Below are 26,593 nucleotides of genomic sequence, written 5' to 3' on the forward strand. Positions count from 1 at the left end.
CCCCCCTTCTACCTTCCCCTCATCACATACCTTCACAAAAATAAGGAACTCCCCTCCCCCCTATGAGTGTGACATCATTTGTGGATGACCCTTACACCCATTTCAGAGTTTCATTATTTAAATATTTATAAATAACACCTTTCTATGTGTTCATCTACTGTTGGCTTTTTTAAACACAAACACTAAAAAAGTTAAGGAATAAACTTTCTTCCATAATCTTAAATAACAGTACAAGTAGTTATAGCACTTCCAGAGTAATCTAGCTATAGAAATATTTGTAACAAAACTGTTTGGTTTTTTAAGGAAATACATAGATGTGAAAAGTTTCTTAGAATAGTATGCTGCTTTCTGACAAAAACATATCCAATTGTAAATGATTTTGAGAAAATGGAGTACAGTACAACATTCAGTGGGGAAAAATGCTCAAAAGCTGAAAGAAACCTATATAAGAAATGTTCTCCACCTAACTGATGCTTTAATAAGTTATCTTGTAAACACACATACAAACAGACACATTACAAAACTTTTTTTTTTTTTTTTTCAGACTCAAGAAGGTGTATAATATCAAGATGTCAAAATCTAATTCCAATTTTGAGGTTTTTTTTGCATGATTACAAATACAATACTTCCCTATACTTTGTGTATGAGAAAGTATAAAACACTGTACAATGGTAAAAAGGTTAGTCAGCTACATTTCATTATTAAGCTGATTATTTATATAGGCACAGCCAAAGACTTTTTTTTTCAGAAAACTTAAAAAAATATTAACACAAATGTTTTGTAACAAAGTTAGAACAAACTTTTAACACTTCCACAATAATTAACCATATAAACTATTACACCTGCAGAAAAATGATTAAGTTAATCCCAAAAACAAGATGCTAATAAGAATATCACAGAAGTAAATAAAGTTTTAAAAAATTGAAATTTATGGTTTTACATTTTTTTAAATTAACCAATAGTAGTCATTACTTCAATTTAATAAATATAAAAAAATAGAATTATATGACAAATGCTACTGCGATTGCTTCAATAAAAATTGACAATTCTGATTAGGTTAGTAAGAATCAAAACATCTTATACTATGATTTAGTAACAAATACAAATATTATTTTTTAAAGTAGTTACTAGTATTGTATAATTTAATTTGAAAGTAAAATTTAGTAAAAAAAAAACCACTGGTATTAACTGTATAAAATATGAAATAGTTGCAATGATGGATCTAATTGGATCAGATGTGCAAACATGGACATAGTGAGGACAGAACATTGGCTGTTAGTTCTTTTTACTAAAGTAGCTCTTTACATTTAAAATATAACATATAGGCCTTTAGATTTTAAAACTTTTACAGTAACAAGATTTAGAATACACAAAAAAAATGTTTATTTTCATTAACAAAGTCAAATTCATATATATATATATATATATATATATATATATATATATATATATATATATATATGTATGTATGTATTTATATATATATATATATATATATATATATATATATATATATATATATATATATATATATATATATATATATATATATATATATATATATATATATATATATATATATATATCTTTGGTCAAGATTATTGGACCTTGGTATTTGCCTCATCTTCCCACCATGTTCTATAAGCCCAATTATTTTTCTTTTCAAATTACCATCCAAAAAATGTGTACATGTGGAGACTAAAAATCCAAACAAAAGAATAAATAATTTGCAGAATAATTCTTTTTCCCCTTTGGAAGTCTGTTTAAATCCTGTAACTCTCAATTCCACAACAGCTTGTATTATATTCATCACCTGTTTCTTTATGGACATGAGGTGTTAGCAAACGTTTAGTTACTCGAGGGATCCTTTCACCTAATATAAAAACAGGTGCACCACTACAGCCCTGACATGTAGCTGTGGTGTAAGTGTATTGTGTATAACAACGATCTTGTGACAGCACGATCTTTCTATTCAACCACTTTCCAATTGATACATGTTTAAATGATCCATGTGGATGAGAAACAACAACAGCAAGTTTGTGATCATCTGATATTTTAAATTTTTTAACAATTTTTTTATCCAGTGTATACAGTTGTCTCAAGGTATTAGCCAACTTGCCTCCTACTTCTAAATCATGAGTAACATACATTACAAGTGACCTTTCCTTACTAATTTCACTTTCAATTAATCTCAGACCATACAAATTTATTTCAGATGATACTTCTTTATCAAAATTTATTTGGAAATTGCTTTTATGTGCTTCTTCATCATTAAATATAATATGTTTTGCTGTGCGGACAAATATTAAATAAAACTTTTTTTTTGCAACATCCAAATTTTTGCAATCTGGACAGGGGCATGAAACTTGTTCTTTGATTTCTACCACCGACACTATTGTTCCTGTTCCAGCTCCTGCTTTGAATAGGTCACCTGTAGTTGGGTAAAATTGTGATCTATCTGGACTTTTAAAATTTACCATCACTTTGCCGGTTAAAGTTATTAGTTTTTTAATGTAGTCATAAAGAATTGCCTCGCGATACTTATCTGGTAAATGATCTTGGGAAAAACTTTCTACTTCAATAAAATCAGTGTGGCCTGGATTTTTTTCGCAGTTTGGTAAACCAATACATAAATTATCAGCACTGTAGGTAGAGGAAGCTTCATAAACATGAGCTAAAAAAGATCAAAAGTCAAAAAGATATTACATATATTAATGATAAGAAAGTCTCTTTGTTATAAATATATAATAGATGGTAGAATTCTTCCCCTTCTTATATATATAAGTAAACTATCTATCTCAAAAAAATTCAAATTTCTGTTTTTTACATAAATCAAAAGCCAGCATGATTCCCCATAATGCCTGAAAATATTATAGAAATCTGGTGAATGATTATCGAGATATAATTATCTGAAGAAACCGGTTAATATTTCTAAAAATCTCTGCCATTTCCACAGTATACTTTTAATCAGCAACGCAGTCGCTCGGTGCTATCGCACAATTTTACACCACAGCAATTACAGTATTTATAGGTAAAGATATTAGATTAATTATGGTAAGCTATTCTATTACATTTTAAAGAATAATAAATAAAGAGTACTTGTTTAATTAATATAGCCTATTTCCAGTTTGATTTTCGAGAACCAAACTGATTTGTTTACATTTTTATTAGGCTTTGAAACTAGGTCTAAATTCTAGAATCTAGTCTAGATCTAGTGCTTAATTTAAAACATACAATCGAATCAAATTTCCACAAAGTTGTGTAATATGTAGAATTGTTTTTTATACATTACTAACTTTAGATTGAGGTTTTTATGTTCGTGTTAAGAAATGTTTTATATGGTAGTTACAAGATTTTGGCCTACATGTTAAACGACAAAATAAACTACTTGGAATATAAATTTAAATGTTAAACAGTAATTAGCATGCTATAGTGATAAGTATTACTACATGTTCACATTTCAGAAAATTTTTAATCACGTGATCTGAAAATGTATTGCCAGATGCTACCATACAGCAGAGGGAGAAGGCAGCTTCAACTTAGCTTAAAATCTCAACCTGTCAAGCAACACATATATATTATTTCATTATTCACAAAAATGTTCTCGTCTGACTTACCAAATAAGGATCAGTTTCATCAGACCAGCCTCTCTCGACAGACCAGTCTTACCATACAACAGACCAGCCTCTCTCTACAGACCAGTCTTACCATACAACAGACCAGCCTCTCTCTCTCTCTCTCTCTCTCTCTCTCTCTCTCTCTCTCTCTCTCTCTCTCTATATATATATATATATATATATATATATATATATATATATATATATATATATATAGGCGCCCCTAGGGACATGGTGGGGCATGAAATTTGATGTGTGAACATAACCAGGGGTCGTATCTGGCATCCTTGTGGTAGTGTAAAAGGAGGCTCCCGAAAGCACCACATGACGTCTCTGATCATGTGAAGAGTTTGTGCCCATTATGAGCCTCATCCCCACTCTCGCATTGCTGTACCACTACTGTTTTTATTTTATGTTAGATATGAAACTTAAAAAATGCCAAGCATAGAGCCACATTGTAGGTAAAAATACCCTGTATGATTATGAAGGTAGCAAAACTTAAAAACCATTTAAGGAACATGTAAGATTAAAAAAATATTACCTTGTTTGTGTTTCACTTCTTTTTCACTACAGTTAACTTCAACTTCTTCATATGAGATATTCTGCAATGCCTTTAATTTTAAAAAAATTGAAAAGATGGTGATATTTAATTTTAACAATTACCAGCATGAAAACGAAAAAAAAGTTTTTTTGCTATTGTTAGTTAAAATATCCAAACATTAAAATTAATATTAGGTAAAAGCAATATTAGGTGTTAACAGAGGAGAAGCATCTTTTGATTGTATGATACTTTTGAATAAAGTATTGCCAGGGAATATGCCGACAGAGCCATGACTAGTTGCTTTTTATTTGTCCCAAAATCTTTATTATTTAAATTTAAAAAATAACTCCTGCAGATGAACCATCATTACTAATGGCTTAACAGCAATATACGTTTAACAGAGCTTTAAAAGACTGGGATGCAGCAGAAAAAGTAATATGACCAGTTCAGTTAGACATGATCAAAAACATACCATGATGCTAGGAGCACTGAAATTTTTAGTTAAATGGTCAAGATAAAATCTTAAGATAATGCAGTCAACTCTAAGATCTCAAAGAATAGTTAAGAGTTCAGGTTTACTCGTAGTTGTCAGAAATAATTTACAGATTGATCTAGGTTCAAAAAGGTTGAAATTATAGACAAGACATAGTGAAAGGTGTAGATCGATTCTATCTACCTATTCTTTGTAGTTGTATTGGGTTAAACTTGGTGTTGTCTAATATCTAAGATGACATAGAGTAGAGTGATTTAAAAAGTATACATAACAAAAGCAGTCAAGCATGCAGTAACTGGGCCACTCTCATGGTGTACAAGAGTAGTGCCATATTTAACAATTCATGACATGAAAAAAACAAATTTACGAACCTCAGATAACATTTTTTCAGCAATTTTCTTTGTTATTGGAGCTTTGCTAGAAAAATTAAATCCTTCTGAATTGACTCCAGAATGTACATGAAAATCTGCAATAAGTAACTTTGAGAATTGCCAGTACCAATTGTTCAGCATTAGAACTGGAGCCCCAGCACTTCCATTGCATGTTGCTGCTGTGTATTTCCACCTGCTCAACTTGAACAGTGGAGTAGATGAATCTGCACTTATTTCAGTACACTCACCAAAACTGATATGTTTAGGCATGCCATGAGGGTGTGAGATTAACACAACTTTATTTTCATTACAAAGTACATCTTTACACAGATCTTTTTGCTGTCTCAAAGTTTCTTTTAAAGAACTGTATACATTCTCTTCATCAGTAATACAGTGTATAATACAAGACTCATTTTTATTGTATTGGTGTATTCCTATTGCCTGAAGCTTCTTGACTCTACTTTTCTGTTCATCATCATAAAACAGCTCTGCTATTGTACACTCAGCTTCTGTTTGATCAAACACAACTTGTGTGGCTGTGGCTATGTACACACTCCATGTTTGCTTTTCAGTCTGATCATGATGTTCCACATGATGGTATGTTTCTGTATGTTCAACTGCTACAATAATACCACTTCCTGTCAACGCATGATCTTTCTGAGCTCCAAAGGCATTAACTGGTCTCTTAGTACTTACTAATTTAACAACCAATCTTACTGTCAAATTAATGCAGGTATTGATGTAGGTTTTTACTGTCTCTTGATCATACTCAGGCAAATAAGCTTTCGGATTTTTTAAATATTCTGTGCATAAAATCAATCCTTTATGTTTTGATTTCCTCTTACAAATATCCCATTCCTTTTTGGCAAAATGTATATCTTCTTCATCTAAAACATATAATTCGTTTTTGTACAAAGTGGGCTTAATTGTTTTTATTAAGTCAAATAATATATATATAACTTAAAATGTATTTAGAGAAAATCCTTAAATTTTAAAACTTCAACCATTGGTAATCAAATTTTATCAAATTTTAATCTAAATGATTTACCTCCTCGTGTTGAAAATGTTTTGATACAGATCTGTGAATGTTTTCCAGATTTGTGTGGCGTAGGCACTTTACTTCCTAATGCATAAAAATAAATATTAAATACTGGGAGTACATATAATGAGAATCTAACTGTAAAGCTCAATAACAACAGTAAGTGCTAAAAGTAAAATTAAAAGGTTCTTAACATCTATTTTTTTTAAGAAAAATCTTTTAAATAAACTAAAAACATTATAACAGAAAAAAAAACACCAACAAGATATAAATGATGTAATGAGATTGATGTAGATCATAGAAAAATATTACAATTTATAGTAATTTCATTATTTAATCTTTTGCATGAATGTTCAACAGCGTAATTTTCAGATCAGGCAGCATAGGAAACAAAAGTTTATATGTATACTTTAAAATATATGAATACCTGTACTTCTGGGTAAGAAAAGTTCCAATTCTAAAACATTAGCAGAACTTGGATATGCCTAAAATTTATAAGTAACAGATGCTTTTTTTAAAGTATACAAGACACAAATTAGTTATTGATCATTGAGTCTATTAATGGTATTAACTAAAACAAAAACATGTATAATATTGTTTTATACACACTAAAATTAGAATATAAAACAAACTATTTTATTCATAAAGAAGTACAAGTGTCTGTCATAAAAATGTTATGGTTTCAGTAGCGACTGATGTCTCTTGCACATGGTTTATTTCTTCTAAAAATAATAAACTGATATATATCCCAAGTTTTCAAAGGAAATATGTACCATATGTATTCTTTTAGTGCTGCTCATTCTTAAGCAAATCTGAACTATACACAACTAAGAAAGATTTGCTTTGACAGATTAGCTTTAAATTGTAAGAAATAGCTTCTTGTTTTGAACACACTAATGCAAGTGAGGGAAATCAAGCATAGACACAACATATAAAAACAGAAAATAACCCAATAAACTAGGCTAAATAACATGAAAGTTTAATAGTTTATCTATACTATATACAAACTAAAATGAAAATCACAGTCTGTTCTAAATAGTCTACAATGAAAACAAACTAACCTAGAATAAAGTTGTGAGCTGATGTTCTACATAGAAACTACATACCCCAGACTGGTAGAATGTACATAATGAAATGAGGCTTTTACTCACTCTTTTCAACCAGCATACAATACCAAATGAAAACTAGGACAAATAGGATGACGGTAATGTTATGGACAAAAACTCGCAGCACAAAGTGAGAACAGAAATAATAACACCAGTCAACAAGTATAACAATAGTAACAACTTATTCTTTCCTTCAACACACTCTTGATATAGTGAATCTAAAATATTAAATGTACCCTTTATTTCCTAGTCTAATACTAATTTCAATTTTTACAAGAGCTTGCCTGACCAATACAGTAAGGTAGTTTATAAAAAAATATTCAAAGTATAGAATTTGTCAAATCATATATCTACAATAAACCTGACTAAATAACTCAGGAGAAAGTACTGTGGAGGTTTTGTAAAAGTGCAGCTAGAACACTTTCCCTAGTCCAAACATAAAAATAACTTGTACAAACCTGACTTTCACAATGCTCATTTCTTGATTGTTTCTTTCTGAAAATATAAATACATTTGTTATGTAGGATTTATACATGTTTATAAATGTATATATATGTATGTATACACACACACACAAATACACACAAATATATACATATAATTATATATATTTATATATTTACATGCATATAATTACATGGTTCCATGACAAATGATCTCAGGACACCATTTACATATGCATATATTTAAATATATAGGCCCCTATATAATACATAAAGCAAAGTGGTCGGATGCCGGTGTGACGGTAAAACCGTTTAGACCTAGCTCCATTTTATTCTTCCACCACCTTCTACCTGCTCTATTACTCCACCCCCTTCAACAGCTATGTACATTCTTATCTTTCGTCCCCCTCACAGGCTCTTCTCTAGTTGGCTAGATTGTCCACCACACAGGGCATGTGAATACTTATTTGAATTAAACTATTCCTGCCAGTGATGTAATTCCATGTGGTAGTTGAGTAGAAATTTCAGTTACCTCTTACCAGTTGAATTTACACATTTTACAGGTTATTGCTATTATTATGGTACAAATATACCCTTAACCATTAACAGCCGGTTCTGGTACTTCTCAGAATTGCAGGCGCTTTCCACTAGCCAATAAAACATGAGTGCAAATGCTTATCAGCCACAAGTCTACGAAAAGAGGGTCAAAACTGATCTCAACTGACCAGCGCCATATATGAACTATATATCGAAATAATTTCCCACATAGGAACCCCATTATAACTCCTTAGTTTGTAGAACGACCCTCAGGGGTAACAAAAAAACTATGTTATTTTCAGGAAAACTTGGCAAGGTCTTTAGAATTGACGAGTCCGAATTCCGTATATAAATATTGTTAATTTGGTGAAAAACTATGTTTAGTGTACTTTGGCTCAGTACATCTGGCTAACTTTTTCCATAGACTTGGGGAAATGAATCGACCTTATAGAAAAATTCTCGAGTGTGGTGAGGTGAGTGAGATGAGGTGAGTGAGATGAGTAAGGTGATGAGGTGAGGTGTGGTGAGTTTGATGTGAGGTGAGTGATTGAGGTGAGTAAGGTGAGGTGAGTGAGGTGAGTAAAATGAGGTGATTGAGGTGAGTTAGGTAAATGAGGTGAATTGAGTGAGGTGAGTGAGGTGATTGAGGTAAATGAGGTGAATTGAGTGAGGTCAGTGAGTTGATTGAGGTAAATGAGGTGAGTTGAGTGAGGTGAGGTAAATGAGGTGAGTTGAGTGAGGTGAGTAAGGTGAGGTGAGGTGAGTGAGGTAAATGAGGTGAGTTGAGTGAGGTGAGGTAAGTGAGGTGAGTAAGATGAGGTGAGTGAGCTGAGTGAGGTTAGGTGATTGAGGTTAGGTGAATGAGGTGAGGTGATTCAGGTGAGGTGAGTGATGCGAGGTGAGAGAGGTGAGGTAAGGCGAGGTGATTGAGTTGAGGTGAGTAAGGTGAGTTAGGTGAGTGAGGTGGGGTGAGGTAGGGGAGAAGAGGTAAGTCTGATTGTCTCTGTGTATGTGTGTCTCTCTCTGAGTGTGTGTATGTGTGTCGTGTATGTGTCTCATGTATGTGTCTCTGTGTGAGTGTGTCTGTGTGTGTGTTGCTGTGTGTGTGTCTCTACGTGTGTGCACGAGTGCGTGCATGCCTGTGTGGGAGTAAACATATATTGTACGGATATATATATATATATATATATATATATATATATATATATATATATATATATATATATGCACATGCATATGTATATACATTAATATATATAGACTTGGAATACCATCTTGTTTGCAGCAGCATTCAAATTTAACATTATTTATTGTTGATGAATCTTATAGATTGGATTTAGTAGTAAGTGTTATTAGTGTTATTACAAAATATAATTACTTGCGTGACTTGAATAGTTTTTTAGTTATTAACTTCTTCTTCCAACAAATGATGATAAATATAACTGGAATAAACAGAATTTGACTATTAGAATAAAACCAGCCTTTCTTAGTAAAAATTAATAACAGTATTTCATAAAAAAAAAAAAAATGCAAATTTACAAGACTATGTTAATAAATTGGTTTTTACTTACTTAATACAACAATTACTGCGACCACTATACTAATCAGAATTCTTCGACCTTCTTCTTCTAAAATATAAGATATAAATAAATAAATAAATATGTATATATATATATATATAAATATATATATATATATATATATATATATATATATATATATATATATATATATATATATATATATATATACATATATATATAAATGAAGAACACAGGGGCTAAACCAAAATTGTCACACTTTTTCACTTTGGAGAAAAACAAAATTTAGCGTTTGCTGATTAGTAGCCTTACATGTTTTACATTTTGAAATAAAATAAGTTTTTTTTATTTACATTGGTTCAATCCTTGATATGTAGGTGTATTTGTTTAGTTACCCAGACAAACCATATGTTCAGAATAAATTTTTTTAAAATACATACCAATTTTGGACATGTGTTATTTTTCCCTTTTAATTATACTTAATCACACATTATGTATTGAAAAACCATTTATTATTCTAATATTGATGATAGCCATGGACTTATACTACTTATAGTTTTAAATAATCAGATGGTCGATGACATAATTTCACGCTGGTTTCAAATTCTGACTCACGCGCTGGCTTTGGTCTGCTTCTGACTCAGGGTTGTTCAGGTTGTCGTTTGGCAGTTCTTCGATGAATGGTTTGTTTTGTTCACATACATGTTCTTTTAGTTTAAATCTCTTTAAATTTTAGAATTAGCAGAATAGCTGTGTAGGCTTGTTTTGGGTGATCAGGCATATACATACATTATATACATATCAAGGTACAGTTAGGGCTAGGGTGTGGCTATTGATTAGGGCTAGGCTTAAACTAATGTCTAAGGTTTGGGTTTGTTTTGATTGCATAGGTTTAGGCTTTTGACTAAAGGTAAGTTAGAGGTATTGAGTTGGAGTTAGGTTTGATGTTTGGTTTAGGGTTAACTTTAAATATAGAGTTGGAATTTAGTGTACAGGATTCTTGAGCTTGGTGGAAGGGGGTAACTACCCAAGGGGGTAATTGACAGAGGGTAATTGCTCTGGGGATGGAGTAATGTCAGGATGAAATATCTGGGAAATATCTTAATTCAAGAAAGTAACCAAATAAATAAGTCCATCCAACATTTTTAAATTTAAAATCAATAGCTTCTCTTCAGTAATAGAGAAAGGAGGAACAAAAAGCCAGTGAAACTTTTAAAAATGTAAACAAACAATAACAGTTGATGCAACATGATGGATAAAACTAAACTTTCAATATTAAATTCCTTTAAAATTATCACTGGGCTAACAAAAAATACTAAAAAATTTACCTCGAAGGTCAAAATGTGTATCACATGCAAGGTTGGAAGATCCATTTCTTTTCAGATGTCCTTGTGTTTCACACCATTTTTTAAAGGTTACAGATGACAAATTAAATGAAAAGCATGACTCCACTTGTCCATTATAACAGAACTCAACATTACCATAACATATTCCTTGTGGTAAGCATGAGTATGGTTTGTCGTCTGGGCATTTTGGAAGATGGATATCATTTTTATTTGTATTTATATTTAACAACATAATACTTGCAATGAAACTTTGAATAATATTACATTTCAAATTATTTTTGGTTTAGGCATTAAAGTGATGATACATTTTAAAATTTAATTTACGTCTTATAGAAAAGATGGGCAGTCTTAAGATTGTCTTTTGTTTTAGGTCAAAAAAATATTAATGATCACTTTAACATATAGTAAAATTACACCACTGAGTATTGTTATAGCTAAAATGTTATAACTAGAAAAAATGGCTATATGTCTGCAATATAAAACTTACATAACTTATAATAGCTTATTCACAATAAAAAATAATTTATTGATTTAAAAAACTAAGCAGCTTAAGTAAAACAAAATAAAAATTTAAATTATTAAGTTTTATCTGTATTAAACTGCCTAAGCAAACACAATGGCAATGTAAAACTTATTTGAATAAAGAATCAACTACATATCAATAAGATTTGTATCATTAGAATAGCTAAAACTGTTATGTACAGTCAAGTAGCCCAAGAGAAATGGGGTGGACTGACTGGAGTATGATATGGAAGCTTACCAACATCATCTTGCCATAAACCATTAGTGTTCCCAGGAATATAAGATTAGATTTTGCAGATGACCTAGCACTCCTCTTCCACAACATCAAATACACAAGCAAGCAATCATGGTGGCACACATCTTCGCAACTTGGACTCAACATCAGCAAGGAGAAAACTAACTATACTACTTTGCAATGTAGTCAGCTTTACACTGTAGAGAGCTGAGCATTAAGGATGACCTACACAACCATGGGACGGAGTGGTCTAGCGAGTGGTAGAGAGCTGGACTGCTAACTCGTAAATCTCGAGTTCGAATCCGGGTTCAAGTCAGTAGACTGTCCCTGAGTCCACCCAACTTTGTTGGGTACCTAACTCACGTTAGGGAAAGTAAAGGCGGCTGGGCATAGTGCCGACCACACTATCTCTTCATATGCTGAGGTCACAGAATCAAGTGAACTCTACTTCACTTGCCCCATAGACTGTCAGGTTTGAAAGGGAAACTTTACTTTTTTACTTTAACACAACCATACACAACCGTTGAGGTAGGTTACAATGGGCATTAGGTTGATAGCGCTGTTTTTATTCTATAAACTAAAACCAAAACCAAAATCACCTTATTTAAATTTAACCGGAAACAAAACATGACCTTGGAAACGGTTTTTATCCAGAATCGGTACTTTAATCGGATTTAAGCTTAAATTATTGCACTGTACTTACTGCACATTGATACTAAAAGAAACTCTTTAACGCAAACCACTTTTAGGATTAGACACATGAATTAGGCGATGATGTCATTTCTTTTGGGTCTACCCAAAGAATTGCATGAAAGATTTTAAGATTAGACATAATTTGCTTTTTAATTCAATGTTTACTCGAGAATCAATGACATCATATTACTGCGTGCACTCTCCAGCTTTAGACTATTTTCTACTATATGCTCCATGTGACGTCACGTTTCGTTTTTCAAATTACTAAGCATGTTTTTACTCTGCTTGTGTTTTCTCTATAGCGTTCTTGACAGATAAATAAATAGATACACAGAAAGTGAAACTATTATTATAGATTCATAAGCAGCTACAAAAACCACTGAAACAAGATTTGCCAATCTCCAGCCTAAGAAATTACTTATATAAGTGCAAAAAAAAAAAAATTAAAACCTTACTAATGATGTTAGGGATGTAGATTTCACTGTTGCTTCTCCAACCAAAGGCATTTTCAGATAGGCATGTGTAATCTGATTGTAAGGAAAAATGCATCTTTTGAAATGTATTAACATAAAGGTATAAAAAGAAAGTTTAAGTTCAATAACTTGAAATTATATTTTGGTGTCACTATTTGGCTATTTTTTTTTATTAATATGGCCTTATTTGATATTTATACAATATCAATTTAAGTAGAATAATATGTTAAGATGTGCACAGATACTTGATAAGGTACTGCTTTTAGTATGTCTAAGTTATATACTTACTTTGAGCCATTGAAACTGTTGTTGTTAGAACAGAAATATTTTCTCCTTCCTGTAGAATGCTATTTCCTTGATACCAAGTTACTTGTGATGCTAAGTCACTGCTATCAGATTTTCTACAAGTACAGTCTAGTCTTGTTCCTTCAAACACATAGCTAGAACACCTGATTAACTGAACTTTGGGTTTTTCTGAAACATGTTTAACACTTTATTTTTTAAGAAATGATCAAAACTAAAAAAAAACTGTCCATGACATGAATTAAAAAGAGATAAATGTATAAGGTGTATAAAACAAATCTTTCTCGGATACAAACATTTTACGTAGACGATATATTATGTAAAAAGAAATTGCTAAATAATGAGTTTCAGGTAAAAAATTAATTGTATTAGTTTTCTATATAAATGTACATTAAATTCATAATCGTATAAGTCAGAAATGTTTAAACAATTAGACATTGCAGAGCCTCTATCAGTCAGAGCACTTTAAAGATTTCCACAGTTAAAATTAGAACAAGGGTTCATATGTACTCTCAAAATTATATGACTAAACTATGTCACTGCTCACACCCATGTATAATTAGTGAAGAAAGTACTAATTGGTTAGTCTTGTACAATTAACAATATTTGTGTACCTTATAACTTTCTAGCTCTAGATGGAAACTTTTCATTGATTTTTGCAACTTATTTGAAGCTAACTTTGATACAGGGGGAATACCAAAGCAGAGACTTAATGCAATCAGATCAAAAACCATTAAAAGAAAGAGAAAACCATTCTCCTTTTTTAAAGGAAATGACCTTTTGAACTATTTAATTTAACATAAATTAAAAAATTAGTATACAAAACCAAATCTCGAAAGTAATGAAAGATATCTGGTCATGTTTTTACTGTGAACACTGCCAATACTGATAAGCCTAAACAAAATCACAAATTCTAAATTTACCTATATCCAACGTTATTGTTGTATTCCCACAGTCTTCACATTCACTATCTGATGAGCCAGGGTAAATTCTAATATCAAATTCATAATGTCCAGTTGTTATGTTCTGCATGGGAATGTTTAGAGAACATCTGGTCAAGAAATACTCATCATTCTCGAAAAGCTTTGTGTGGTTGTATTCAGGGGTGTTGTTTATTCCAATATCAACCTGTTGAGTAAAATATATAGTACAATACAACAGAGAACATTATTATTTTTTCAGTTATTGACAGTAATAAAGTAATTTATGGACATTAATAATAAATACATTAATTACAATATTTGTAGGTCTAACGTAACAAGACAGTCCATGGTTTTTGTACCTCAGCCATATGAAAATATTATACAACCAGCACATTACCATTAAGTCTTTATCCCCTTTTCTACATTAGATGATTATGTCTTATTACTAATTTTAAACAAGTAAGTGGACAACAATGAGTCTGATTCATCATTACAACAGGTGTTAAAATTGTAATAATGTTATGGACCTTAGAATAGCAGATATTGCATACTACAACAAGTAAAATTATATAAAAAGGTATTATGCTGACAATTATTTAGCTTTTCTTGAATTTATACTTCACAATAAGTAGGCCTACATCAGTCAAGCATCAATGATGAATGAATTTGTGAAAATTTTTATTATTAAAAGAAAAAAAAGCTGAAGGTTTACCTGTTTCCATGCAAAATGTCATAAACAGTATATTCTAAGAAGTTACTTCCCCAAAATTATTTAGTTACTGAAGAGAATTCCATGACTAAGTAACTTAACTAAAATAGACTTATCACCAAAAAAAATACATTTTTGAAAAATTATTATAGGTCGTAATACTGATACACTTAAAAATAAAGATGAAACCCAATTCACTGAATTTATTTTTATAATGTTCCTTCTACATATATAAATAACAGTAATGCTTTTACTTACTTCATTAAACTTTAATGTGAAATTACATTTACTTTCAGGATATGATTTGGAACCCAAGCAGTCAATCAGAAGACCATTTACAGATGTGTTGTATGCACAGGTCAATTGTTTGGGCTTGACTAAAAGTAAAACATATGACATAAAAATAAATAAAACTAATACTTGTTAGGTGCAATCAATGTTAATCACCCTCCTCAAGGGTAGGGAAACACCCCTTGGTCACCGCCCATGTCTAAGTGGCATCACTGATCACAGAGCACTCTTGTGATCCTTTGGATAAACTACAACAGGTGCATCAATGCCACCTCGGTTCAGTTTATTCATTGAATGTACTAGCCTACCATATCTCTTGAAATGTAGGTACAATAGTGGTCAAGGGGAGACCTGGCTGTTTAGAATAAGGCTAACTCTATGGGGGAAAGGACAACCATGGAGCAGTCATTAATCCCTTCCCAATGTGCTTGATGCCCATTGAATGAACTCTGTGTGAAGGTAGATTTTAGGGAACTTTGGATATGTTGTTGCCAATGCTCTGCCCCTGCAATACTTAAATAATATTTTTGACAGAAACCTGAGGAATCTACTGAGCAACTTCCCGTTTCATGGTGATTCCATTAATAAAATAATAGTGCATTAATGCATAACAGACAATATATATATATATATATATATATATATATATATATATATATATATATATATATATATATATATATATATATATATATATATATATATATATAGTGGATTGTAACAGCCACCTTTTAAACTTAAATAAGAAGAATGAGTCTAGCCAACTAGCCCAGGCAGAGATGTCTGGAAAGCTCTAGTCAGCTGTCTATGTCCCAGGAGAGGTGACATGCAGACCTAACCTGTTATCTATACCAAATTGGTCTTTATATAACAGAAATACAGTCAGCTATTAAATATTTACATCATACAAATGACGTTGACATTACAATCTATAGTCCGAATTGGGAGGGAAAAAATCTATTTAACTGTAAGCACAATTTTTAATCATGTCACATCTACAAGTCAAGGCAGTGTGTTTTTTGATGTGTGACATTACTAAATATTATTAGCTACTCAAATTTAGTTTTTTAAAATGCTAAAGGAAAAAGGTACAATAATTTAGCATGTGCAAACCAAAGCTTCAAGGATAGTTAATCATTAATACCAGCAGTAATAAATTTCAACAAAAAATTGCTTAAGTTTTAAAATAAGTTATTACTAATGATACTTTAAAAATACAGTAGGATGTTCTTACCAATTATTTGCAGTGTTGTGTCAAAGAAAATTTTAGAAGATCCATCAGAAAAGAAAGCAATTGCTTTCCATACATATCCATCAGATTGCAACCTCTTACGGTTAACGTTTGACAGTGTCATGGAAAATGATACATTATTTACATTACTATCAACACTTGGAGTTGCATAATCACGAAAATTGGCATAAGTTGTGCATGGGTCTCCAAGATTGCAAATGCTAACAATGTAAACATTTGTTTTCCACTGCAGTGTTTTAATCCTATTACTACTTTCTGATACAGTAGACTTGAAGTAGCATAGTTGGTTTTCTTCACATGTTGTATATGCTTTATAAAAAGATAAAATATGTTTTTAAAAGCAATTACAAAGCTAATATTCAATATATATATATATGCTCACAAATATAATACATACATGCTCCTTTTATAAATATATCATACAGTTACTTAACTATATACAATCAATGGGAGCAGGATGAAACATCCTGAGTTATCCGACCATGAGTTATCATCACACCATGTCCACAAAAATTTAGTAAATTTCTCAAACCATTCTGCCAAATTTCTAATTCAATAACATGAAGTGCATAACTTGCTATGCTATTAATTGATAAAGTAATAAAGGAGTTTGATATTTTTTGTAACATCTTTACTTGGCCTAAATATTGAAAATACAGCCCAGCAGTGTTGAAAAATAAGTATATTTTAAACGACTTAGTATAAATTAGGCCCTATGTGTTAAGTGCTTGGTTTGATTATATGTTTTTTGCCATACCAAACAGAAACAGCAAAGTATCTTTAGTTTTGTATTTAATAGGATTTTTTTTCTGCACTCATAGATGCCTTATAATATTAACAATCATCATAAAATTTGCAATCTCTGTTTAGTTTATTTCTCTTTTTATACCAAAAATTACAATCATTGCATAAGGCTCGGTAAGCTTTCATTCAAAGTTTGGAAAATGTCTAGAAAAGTAAATTTTTGAATTTTATAAGTCTGGAAAACTACTAGTTTTTGGACTAGATTTTTTTTTAATCTCAAAAATGTATGGAATTTAATTTTAGAAATAAAAACTTGTAGATAATGTCTGTTAGTCTACAGCATGTAAACTTGCTGTGTGAATGTGTTAATACTATCTAAAATTGTTCTTTACTGGAAGAGTGATTGCACATGGATGCTGTGAACCTCTTGATTTTACACACTTTTTTCCTTAAAGGTAGTCAGAGGTTGGAGAATAAGTAGGAGAATTCCTGGGGGCAAAAACTAATGGGGTTATGTCCTAGACCCAAGATCAATTCAATAGTGTCAACATTAAAAAAAACTGTTCTGTATCAAAGCTGTTGAAGTTAAACTTCAACTATTCTTCTTTTAAAATACTGATTAAATTAGGTCTTATTCCTATGTATGTAGGCCTCGCTTATATAAAATAAATAATGATATAATGTAGTATTTCATTAAAATGTTGTATTTATTTATTTTTACTTAAAAAGCTTACCATGAGCATTAATAAATAGATGTGTAAGCAATATATAAACCAGTTGAACTTTCATTTTGTACACAAGTTTTATACGTGCATTTCTTCTGGGTGATCTATCAAGCAGCAAAGCTAACTTGAAAATGTTTCTTTTCCTGTAAAAAAAATTAATGTATTAAGGCCTAGATCTCTATAACCAGTGTTATTTTCATTCTTTTTTTAAAAATCATCTTAACATTACATAGATTGTATAGTCTACAAAAGGAATCATTGGAAATGTTTTGCCAAGCAGACAATATTTTGAGTTGACCTTAAATATATTATATATATATAAATATTTTTTCCATTGGCCAATTCATTTACACAAGTCTATAGAAAAAAATTAACCAGATGCACAGAGCCTGAGTGACCTAAAATCTTTTTAGAAATTACCCTCTGGTTTTCACATAAATTACAAAGATTATATAGGGAAATAGGACTGGTCAGCTATGACACAATTTTTTGGGACTCCGTGGATTGATATATAATCTCAAGAATTGACAAAGGGATCCTACGTGGGAATTTATATATATATATATATAGCTCATATTAGCCGCTGGTCAGTCTGTTGACCCGAGGCAAATGCCTGCCAAATTTGAAGGGCCACCAGCACCCTAACCGGCATCAGACCACTTTGCCTTAAATAATAATAATATAGATAGATTCTATGACTAGAATCTAGTTGTAATACTAGAACTAGAAGGCTTAATCATTATATCTAGATCTAGTGTTATTTTAATATTTTAGGCTTTCTAACACTACTTCCAATTCACTACTTACTTTACATACTATTACTATGCTTCTCTTAGATTTCTCTACTAAATTTAGAGTCTAGAAGCAGAATCAAAATCTAGAATAACTTAAAGGCCTATTCTAAATTTATTGTTTTAAATTTAGATCTATGTATAACCTTTTTTTACTAGCACTGAGAAGTATGTTAATATGTAGTGTTAAGTGTGGTTTTATGTTTATTGGCATGAAATCTTTATTACTCTACACAGGTTTTAGATGATTTTTGCAAGAGTCATGAAGGACTATCACACCACACACCTACTCAGGGCCGGCGCTACCTATAAGGCAAACTAGGCAGTTGTCTAGGGCGCTGTCCGTAGGGGGGCGCAAAATGTGAAATCGCAATTATTAAAAAGTTAATTTATAACTTTGATTAGATTATATTAACTATATACAAAGGCATAGTGATCTATTTAGGTGCCCAGGACAAACTATCAATTTTGCGCCCCATCTTCAAATTAAAGTAGTAAAAGCAAAGATTCACTTTCAAACCAGGCGGTCTATGGGGCAAGTGAAGTAGAGTTCACTTGTTTCTGTGACCTCGGCATATGAAAAGATAGTGTGGTCAGCACTATGCCCAGCCGCCATTACTTTCCCTGAGTCAGGTACCCATTGAGTTGGTTGGACTCAGGGACAAACCCGGATTCGAACTCAAGACTTACGGTTTAGCAGTCCAGCTCTCTACTGCTAGACCACTCCGTCCCACATCAGCAAATTAGACCTATATATATAAGTTTTCGCGTTGGTGAAAATGCGCCCTTATTTGAAAATGTGTTTCTTCCAGACTTTCTTCTCCAGGAGAGGAGGGACACTTGAAATTTTTTTTGCGGGGGGGGGGAGACTGACAAAAATTTCAAGGGGGGTGGAATGACGGAGAGGGGCACTGTTAAAAGTATATATTTTATATATAAATTCCATTTTGTTCGGGGGGTGGTAGACAGTCCCCTCCCCTAAGAGATGCCTGGAAGAAACTCTTTAACAGACACTTTGCCTTTTTACTTTCTCGTATACAGAGTATTGAGGAAGTATTGTAATCGTGCACACAAAATAACATAAAGGTTTGGCAGCAAAATATCCTGCCGCTGGCACTGCACCTACTTGAACACTTCTTCTTCTTCCTCTTCTTCGTTCTTAATTTTTAGTGGTGGGAGGGATCGAGCCTTATCTGCCAGAGGGTTTGAACTCGAGACTTTTTTCGAATTTATCAACCATGAGCTTTTGCCGACTCGACCATGCTTCCATCACAATTGTCAATTAAGGATTACGTGTCAACAGGTTATGCACCATTGAGGCCATTGACTCCGATTTCAGCCTGCTTTTCTTTTTGGATTTGCTTCCATAGCCTTTGTCCAACCAAGAACAAACTACAAGGCAGCAGTTGTTTGATTTTGGAGTTGTCTCTCCGAGAAGAGTGGCTGTCCCCAGCTAACGAGCCTCATCTGCCCGAGTACTTGAACACAATTTTGGGCTATTATCAGTTTTGCATATTTTTTTACTGCCAAAAAAATTATTGTTTGGAGCAATTAACTTCTTTTTCTAAACACATCATTAAAAAATATTACAAGTTTGATTATTAATTTAATATCAGTTTTCTTCATATAATCTTACCATTGTTTGCTACATAATCTTCGATAAACCTATTTTCATTGAAAATATGGCACCTTTTGTTTTTTAGTTACACTAACATAACAAAAAGTCTTAATTTGTCATAGTATAGGCCCCATGCTGTCAGGTTAATTAATATTTTTAACATTCATAGGAAGACACAATTTCTTGTAGAAATTTTCCTCATAAATTCTTTATTTGAATTAGATATTTATAAATAATAATTATATATATATATATATATATATAATATATATATATATATATATATATATATATATATATATATATATATATATATATATATATATATATATATATATATATATATATATATATATAGATATATAGATATATAGATATAGATATAGATATAGATATATATATATGTGCTGTAACACATCTGTAACTGTAACAGAGCAAATTTTACTTGGCAATAAAATTTGATATATAACTTGACTACCCTTGTTTATATCAGAAAATACATGGACTTAGTTATTACTATCCACTGTGTAGCTAGTAAATGAACAGAAAAATGTCTTCTGTGTTGCAAATGAGATATAACAAAGACAATTGAACAAACATTTTCATTAACCGCAGGACGGAAAATTTCAAGAAAGGTGCGAAAAACACCGGTCACAAGACATTTTTGTCTTGCATCTTACCCCCACCTGATTTACAATAAATTAAATTTTGATGTAGACAACAAAGATGTTAGATTTATACAGTTAAAATTCCGATTTTTCAGTCGCCAGACATAATGATGATTAATCAATTTCCCCCTCTTTAGTGTCAACTTAGAATACCACCTTCTTCAAAACTGCCTGCAATACTGCCAAGATAGATCAACTTTATTGCATTTGCGTAGAACAAAAAAGCTGCCCAATATATCGCCTTTGAACACCACTTCACCATAAGTTAATTTTATATTAACAGATTTGAGGGGGGCGAGGGACGACGACTACTCACTAATTTCCAAGTTTTTTTTTCTAGACATGTATAGTCAAGTGTACAAATCGCAAGTGTAAACACATTGTTAGTCTTACTACTTGTAGCATCTAGTCTTAGTAGGCTTAGTGATAATTATAGGATTAATATGTGTCCATTTTATCATTCTATGATAATTAGGAAAAATTTCCCAATATGCCTAATTTCTAATCATGCACGATGAGCTTGCTTAGCGATTGGCGATATTAATTTAGATTGAAAACTTTTAAATTTAGAATTTAGGCCTAGATTTCTAGATCTAAAAGACTAACAGTTGAGTGTAGAACAGAAAATAGATACTAATAATTATAATAAAATAATTTTAAATAAATACTTCAGTAATGTGAAAAAAGGTGGGTAATCTATCGTTTTTGGTACGTAAAATCGCCGGCGGCTATTAATATACAAAAACGTTACCTCATTGTCAAGGCTTTAATAGAAGTGTATTGTCATATGTTTGTGTCAAATATTATAGATAAATGAATAATAAACCTAAATCAATGGCAAAATATATCGATATAGGCCAGAAATTAAGTTTAAACAGCAGTGTCTAAGAGCAAGATTTGCTATATTATATAAACAGCAGCCATTTGTAAAATAGAGTGGCTTCCCCCTGAATCTCGCGCTATAAGCTTATAAAAATAAAACTTAAACAAGATGGATGCTATAGTAAATGAGCATGGTTGCATCTGTTGGAAACATTGCAAGTCTTCATTTATTACGAAAAAGTTTTAATTCAATTGTTTAAAAACAGATACATAAATGAAACATTTTTGTATTTTAAAAAACATAAATCCTCCTCAAAATGTGAAATAATTATTAAAATTTAAGGAGTCACCTGTTTTTCACATTACAAGTCGCGGGCGATTTTACGTACTTAAAACGATAGATTATCAAAAGGTGACTCGTTAGGCCTAAATTTTAGTAATTCTTTTACCATTTTTAGAAGGATTTATGTTTTAACAGTTACAATCATGTAGGCCTACCTCTTTTTATTTTTAAACAATTGCATTAAAACTTTTCAGTAATAGACTAGATCTAGATCTAAATAAAAATTAGCGATGTTTTCATCATATGTAACCAAGCTCATTTTTTTTGTTTAGCAGCCATCTTAAACAATATTTAAGTTTCTTTTTAGTGAAATTATAATTTGAGTTTCAGGGGAAACCACTCTAATTTACAGATGGACATTATTTACATAGCAAGTCTTGCTTGAGAACACTGCTGAATAAAGTTATTTCGCACCTATATTGATATATTGACTATTTTATTTAGATATTGCTTTTGGTTTATTATACAATTTTCTATTATATTTGGCACAAATGAATATGTCACAATTTACTTTTACAATTATTACATGTGGGGTCAGGGTGACTCCATGACGTAAAAGTGCAAACTATACATAAAACAATGCTACATCCAACTGTATTATTAACAGACTGTACATAAACATTGTTACTATTAAGTCTGCAGTGATTAAAGCTTATTCACACACATAGGCTACATGTACTTGTATGTTGCATATATTTAAAGTTTAGGCACATGTAGGCCGACATACACACACACACATATATATACATATAAATATATATACTAGCAGACGGCCAGGCCTTGTGGCCTCTGTAAAAAATACTAAAGGACCATGACTTGTCTGGGTTTAGGAAATATATTATTTTTCTAATTAACCCTAACCACAACCAACCAAAAAAACAACCACAAAAAAAAAACCATGCAAACATAACAAATGCAAACCCAAATGCAAAAAAAAAAAACAAAACTCAAACAGAAGTGTAACACCAACGCCGACACAAACGACAACAGAAACACAAAGTCAAACACAACAAAAACCTAAAGGCAAACAACGCAGAACACAAACTTAAAAATGCAAACATAAAAGCATAGTGCTTACAATATAACCCGGGGTGCAAAATCGCCTGATTGAACTTAGTAAAAAACCTCAACTTATCCGTAGTCTATTGCACTCACAACGAATATAGCTCACACGAAGGTAGAGGATGCCAAATAGCACCCTGTTAGGGCGCGGGAGGATGTCCTCGATTCGATTTCATGAAAGACTATAGTAAGTAGCCCTTTTTATTCACAGCTTATTGCACTCTTTAAAATGAATGTATGCAGCATAGCACTAACAGGATAGCCTGGTGCGCAAATAGTACCCTGCCGGGGTGCCAGCGGACACGTCTGATTCAATTTAATGAACGGCTATAATTCTCCATCTTATCTGCAAATGGAAAGATTGGTGATCTATCTAGTAAAATAATTGTTTCTAAGGGACTAAGAGAAATAATTTTCAGACAGAATTAGAATCTTTGTGAAGGGTGATACATTTTCTTTGATTTTGTTTATTCCACATTAAGTTAATTAAAATGATAAGTTTGGAAAATGAAACATATTGTACAAAACCATTAATTTTTATAATCATTAATTTAGTTAATAAATACTTTAAGAATATTACACTACGCCAATCAGGTCAAGTTTTTACTGTATGCATGTCATCCACATGTCCGTCACCACATACACTGATACAGAACTGAGCTTTTTAAATTATATATTAGGTACGTAAAATCGGCCGAGACTAGTAATGTGAAAAAAAAGGTGACTCGTTAAATTTTAGTAATTATTTCACATTGTTGGGTGATTTATGTTTTGAAAGTTACAAACATGTTTCAAAGTTTAATTAATGTACCTGTTTTCAAACAATCATATTTAAACTTTTCAGTAATAAATTTAAATATTTAGTATTTACAAGGTTAATGGCTCGTCACGAATTATGTTCAATGAAACAAACAGTGCAGTCGGCCCATGGGCGGAACTACATTGCCGCCAGACCTTACAATGCAGGGGGGGGAGCACGCTGTTTAGGGGCCCACAGCCGACCATAAACAATTTTTTTTAAATTCAATTTTCCTTAATTTTTGACTTGATTGTTGTTTTGTTAAAAGAATACTGCAGCTGCGGATGGATTATCTTTATTGTATAGACACCATCCAATGCTCTTATATAATTATAATTTCCCTTTGTTTTTAAAGTATTATGAAAGATAGGCAAACGTTTAAACTACTTCCATGACTTATTTCCCTTTTTTAAATAAGCATTTAGAGGTGATCATAAGCTCCTTTTAATAGATTTGTACTAAACAATTAAAAAGCAATTACTTCTCTTAATTAATTTTTTTAAAAATACATTCTTAAGAATGACATATTAAAAAAAAGGAAATGTATTTAAAATTAATAATGTAAATACAAAAAGACATAAAAATAAACATAAGTCATAACAGGAGAAACCATTACATATACAAAGCTTTGATGTTTTATATTCTTTTGACAGACTTGAGGTTAAGATATATCATGGCAAACATAAAATAGATATTTTCAAAACAAACTAATGCACTCACACAAATGATATGTTGTAATTTGTTATAATTAAAAAAACAGAATTTGTTTTTTTTGTTCAAAACCCGATCAGGCCAGAATTAAGTTGCCTATGTTCATACTTTTTGTTTGTGTGTGTGTATATATATATATATATATATATATATATATATATATATATATATATATATATATATATATATATATATATATATATATATATATATATATACTTGCAGTAAAGAAAAAAAAACAATATACTATGATAAAATTATTAATACTTTAATACAATAACAATGTCCACAATTTTACATTTTCTGCAGATGCTACAACTGAATTATAATTAAAATGCTAGACTTAACAGTTCATTCCGCAAAAAATAAAAATTAGTCTTTTCTATCTGACAACTAGCGTAACCATAACGTAACGTTACTAAAAATAGCAGAGAAAAAATAGTCACATGGTTACTCATGGGAGAATTGGCTTTTGGAAAATGTAAACAGCATTAATGTAATTAATCATGGTAAATATCTCAAATATATATTAATCTAGGATCTGTTGGGCGCTTTTGTCCGGTGGTCGGTCGTTTTTCGTTGCAGTTCAGTTTTTCCTGAGAGTGAAAATTTTTCTGGCATTTTAAGGCATAGTATCCATTTCCTTAGCATCTCGCATTAAAATAATGATGAGATTTTGCGAGATTAGCAGTGTTTTCATTAAAAATTAAAAGACGAAAAAAAAACGGAGCGTGACGTTTCAGGTCAAGTTCTGACTTCCAGTTTTGGTAACGAGACGAACTAGAAATATTCACATTGTAATATCGCAAACCAATAGAATAAAGTGAACCTTTTTTTTTACGGAACATTTAGATCTAAATTTAGCTTTACATTTTACATTTTAGTCGTTAGAAATATTAAGAAAAGAAAAACTTAATATTTCTGAATGAAAGCTGTTTACCTTAGTATTACCATTATGATTTATTGGTAGAGCTGTCCGCTGTCTGTTTCCTGATAAAATATTTTGTTGAAGGTGAAGGACTATTATTGAAACTTCCTGGGGGGGGGGGGGGGGGGGGGAGTACTCATTAGTATAGGCCTAAATATTTTTAATGGCTTCTATGTTGTCCTTTTGTTAGGAGCAGTCGGCCTAAAAGAAGTATGAACAAAAAAAAAACAACTGTAGGCTAGGAAAATTAAAATAAACTCCTTAATTTCCAATAGATCTAGATCTATATCAGTTTCGATTGGTCACATCGGGAATTTCCTGTTTAAACGGAAGACGTGTTAAAGAAACCAGTAGAGAACATTTTCGTTTAGTTTGTAAGCTATAGGCTATTCTAATTAACCAATTGTTTTTCAAATAAAATCATAAATAAATTCCCCCTCAAAGTAATTTCCTGAGCTGTGTAGCCCAAGTTATAGACCGAAACTGTAGGCCTTTAAAAATAGATATACAAACAGAACAGAAACAGAAAGGTCAAAGTATCAACAACTAACACAACGAAACTCAATTGAATGATTTAATTTGATTTCTGCTCTTAAGACATTTTTTACATCCTCATGAAAGGATCTTTTTTTTTAAAAAATGCATAATATATATCTACACACATTTAATAACGGGATATACACTTATTGTTTTATAACATTGACGTTATCATTTATGGTAATTTGTTAATAATGAAAGGATAATACAAACATTATAAAACAATAAACACTTTAAATACTATTAGCGTTTAAAGTCTATAAAATTTCCACGGATTATTAGAAAATGCATAGTTTAATGCACCTTTTAAAGTAACAAAGTTATCTCCGCTTCATAAAATACTTTTGAAATTATTTTCCCTGAAACAAAAAATATGTAAATGACATTATTTTTATTTTAAGAGTGTAAGA

At 31.2% G+C, this 26,593-nt stretch overlaps 1 protein-coding gene across 1 annotated transcript; it reads right to left on the bottom strand.

The window, feature by feature from the left end:
- Positions 1-1,684: 1,684 nt before the first annotated feature.
- LOC131939945 (uncharacterized) lies at positions 1,685-25,711 on the bottom strand. Its single transcript, XM_059298474.1, has 16 exons — positions 25,659-25,711; positions 17,914-18,047; positions 16,418-16,744; positions 15,151-15,269; positions 14,184-14,388; positions 13,246-13,431; positions 12,940-13,011; positions 11,017-11,211; positions 9,719-9,775; positions 9,526-9,589; positions 7,626-7,662; positions 6,489-6,546; positions 6,071-6,145; positions 5,023-5,909; positions 4,159-4,228; positions 1,685-2,674 (listed from the first exon to the last, which is right to left on the bottom strand). Exons 1-16 carry the CDS (start codon positions 25,670-25,672, stop codon positions 1,764-1,766), a joined length of 3,411 nt encoding a protein of 1,136 aa, XP_059154457.1. The 5' UTR covers positions 25,673-25,711; the 3' UTR covers positions 1,685-1,763.
- Positions 25,712-26,593: the final 882 nt, after the last annotated feature.

This window comes from Physella acuta, unplaced genomic scaffold, assembly GCF_028476545.2.
Source record: "Physella acuta isolate Inbredline_101_S28 unplaced genomic scaffold, ASM2847654v3 ptg000303l, whole genome shotgun sequence".
NCBI classification, from domain to species: domain Eukaryota; kingdom Metazoa; phylum Mollusca; class Gastropoda; family Physidae; genus Physella; species Physella acuta.

Excerpts from the sequence above, each read along its gene's own strand:
- LOC131939945 (XM_059298474.1), bottom strand. Across the intron at positions 6,146-6,488 it reads TTTCTTACCCAGAAGTACAG|GAAGTAAAGTGCCTACGCCA; the intron begins GTATTCATATAT and ends TTTATGCATTAG. Across the intron at positions 2,675-4,158 it reads AGAAGTGAAACACAAACAAG|CTCATGTTTATGAAGCTTCC; the intron begins GTAATATTTTTT and ends GATCTTTTTTAG.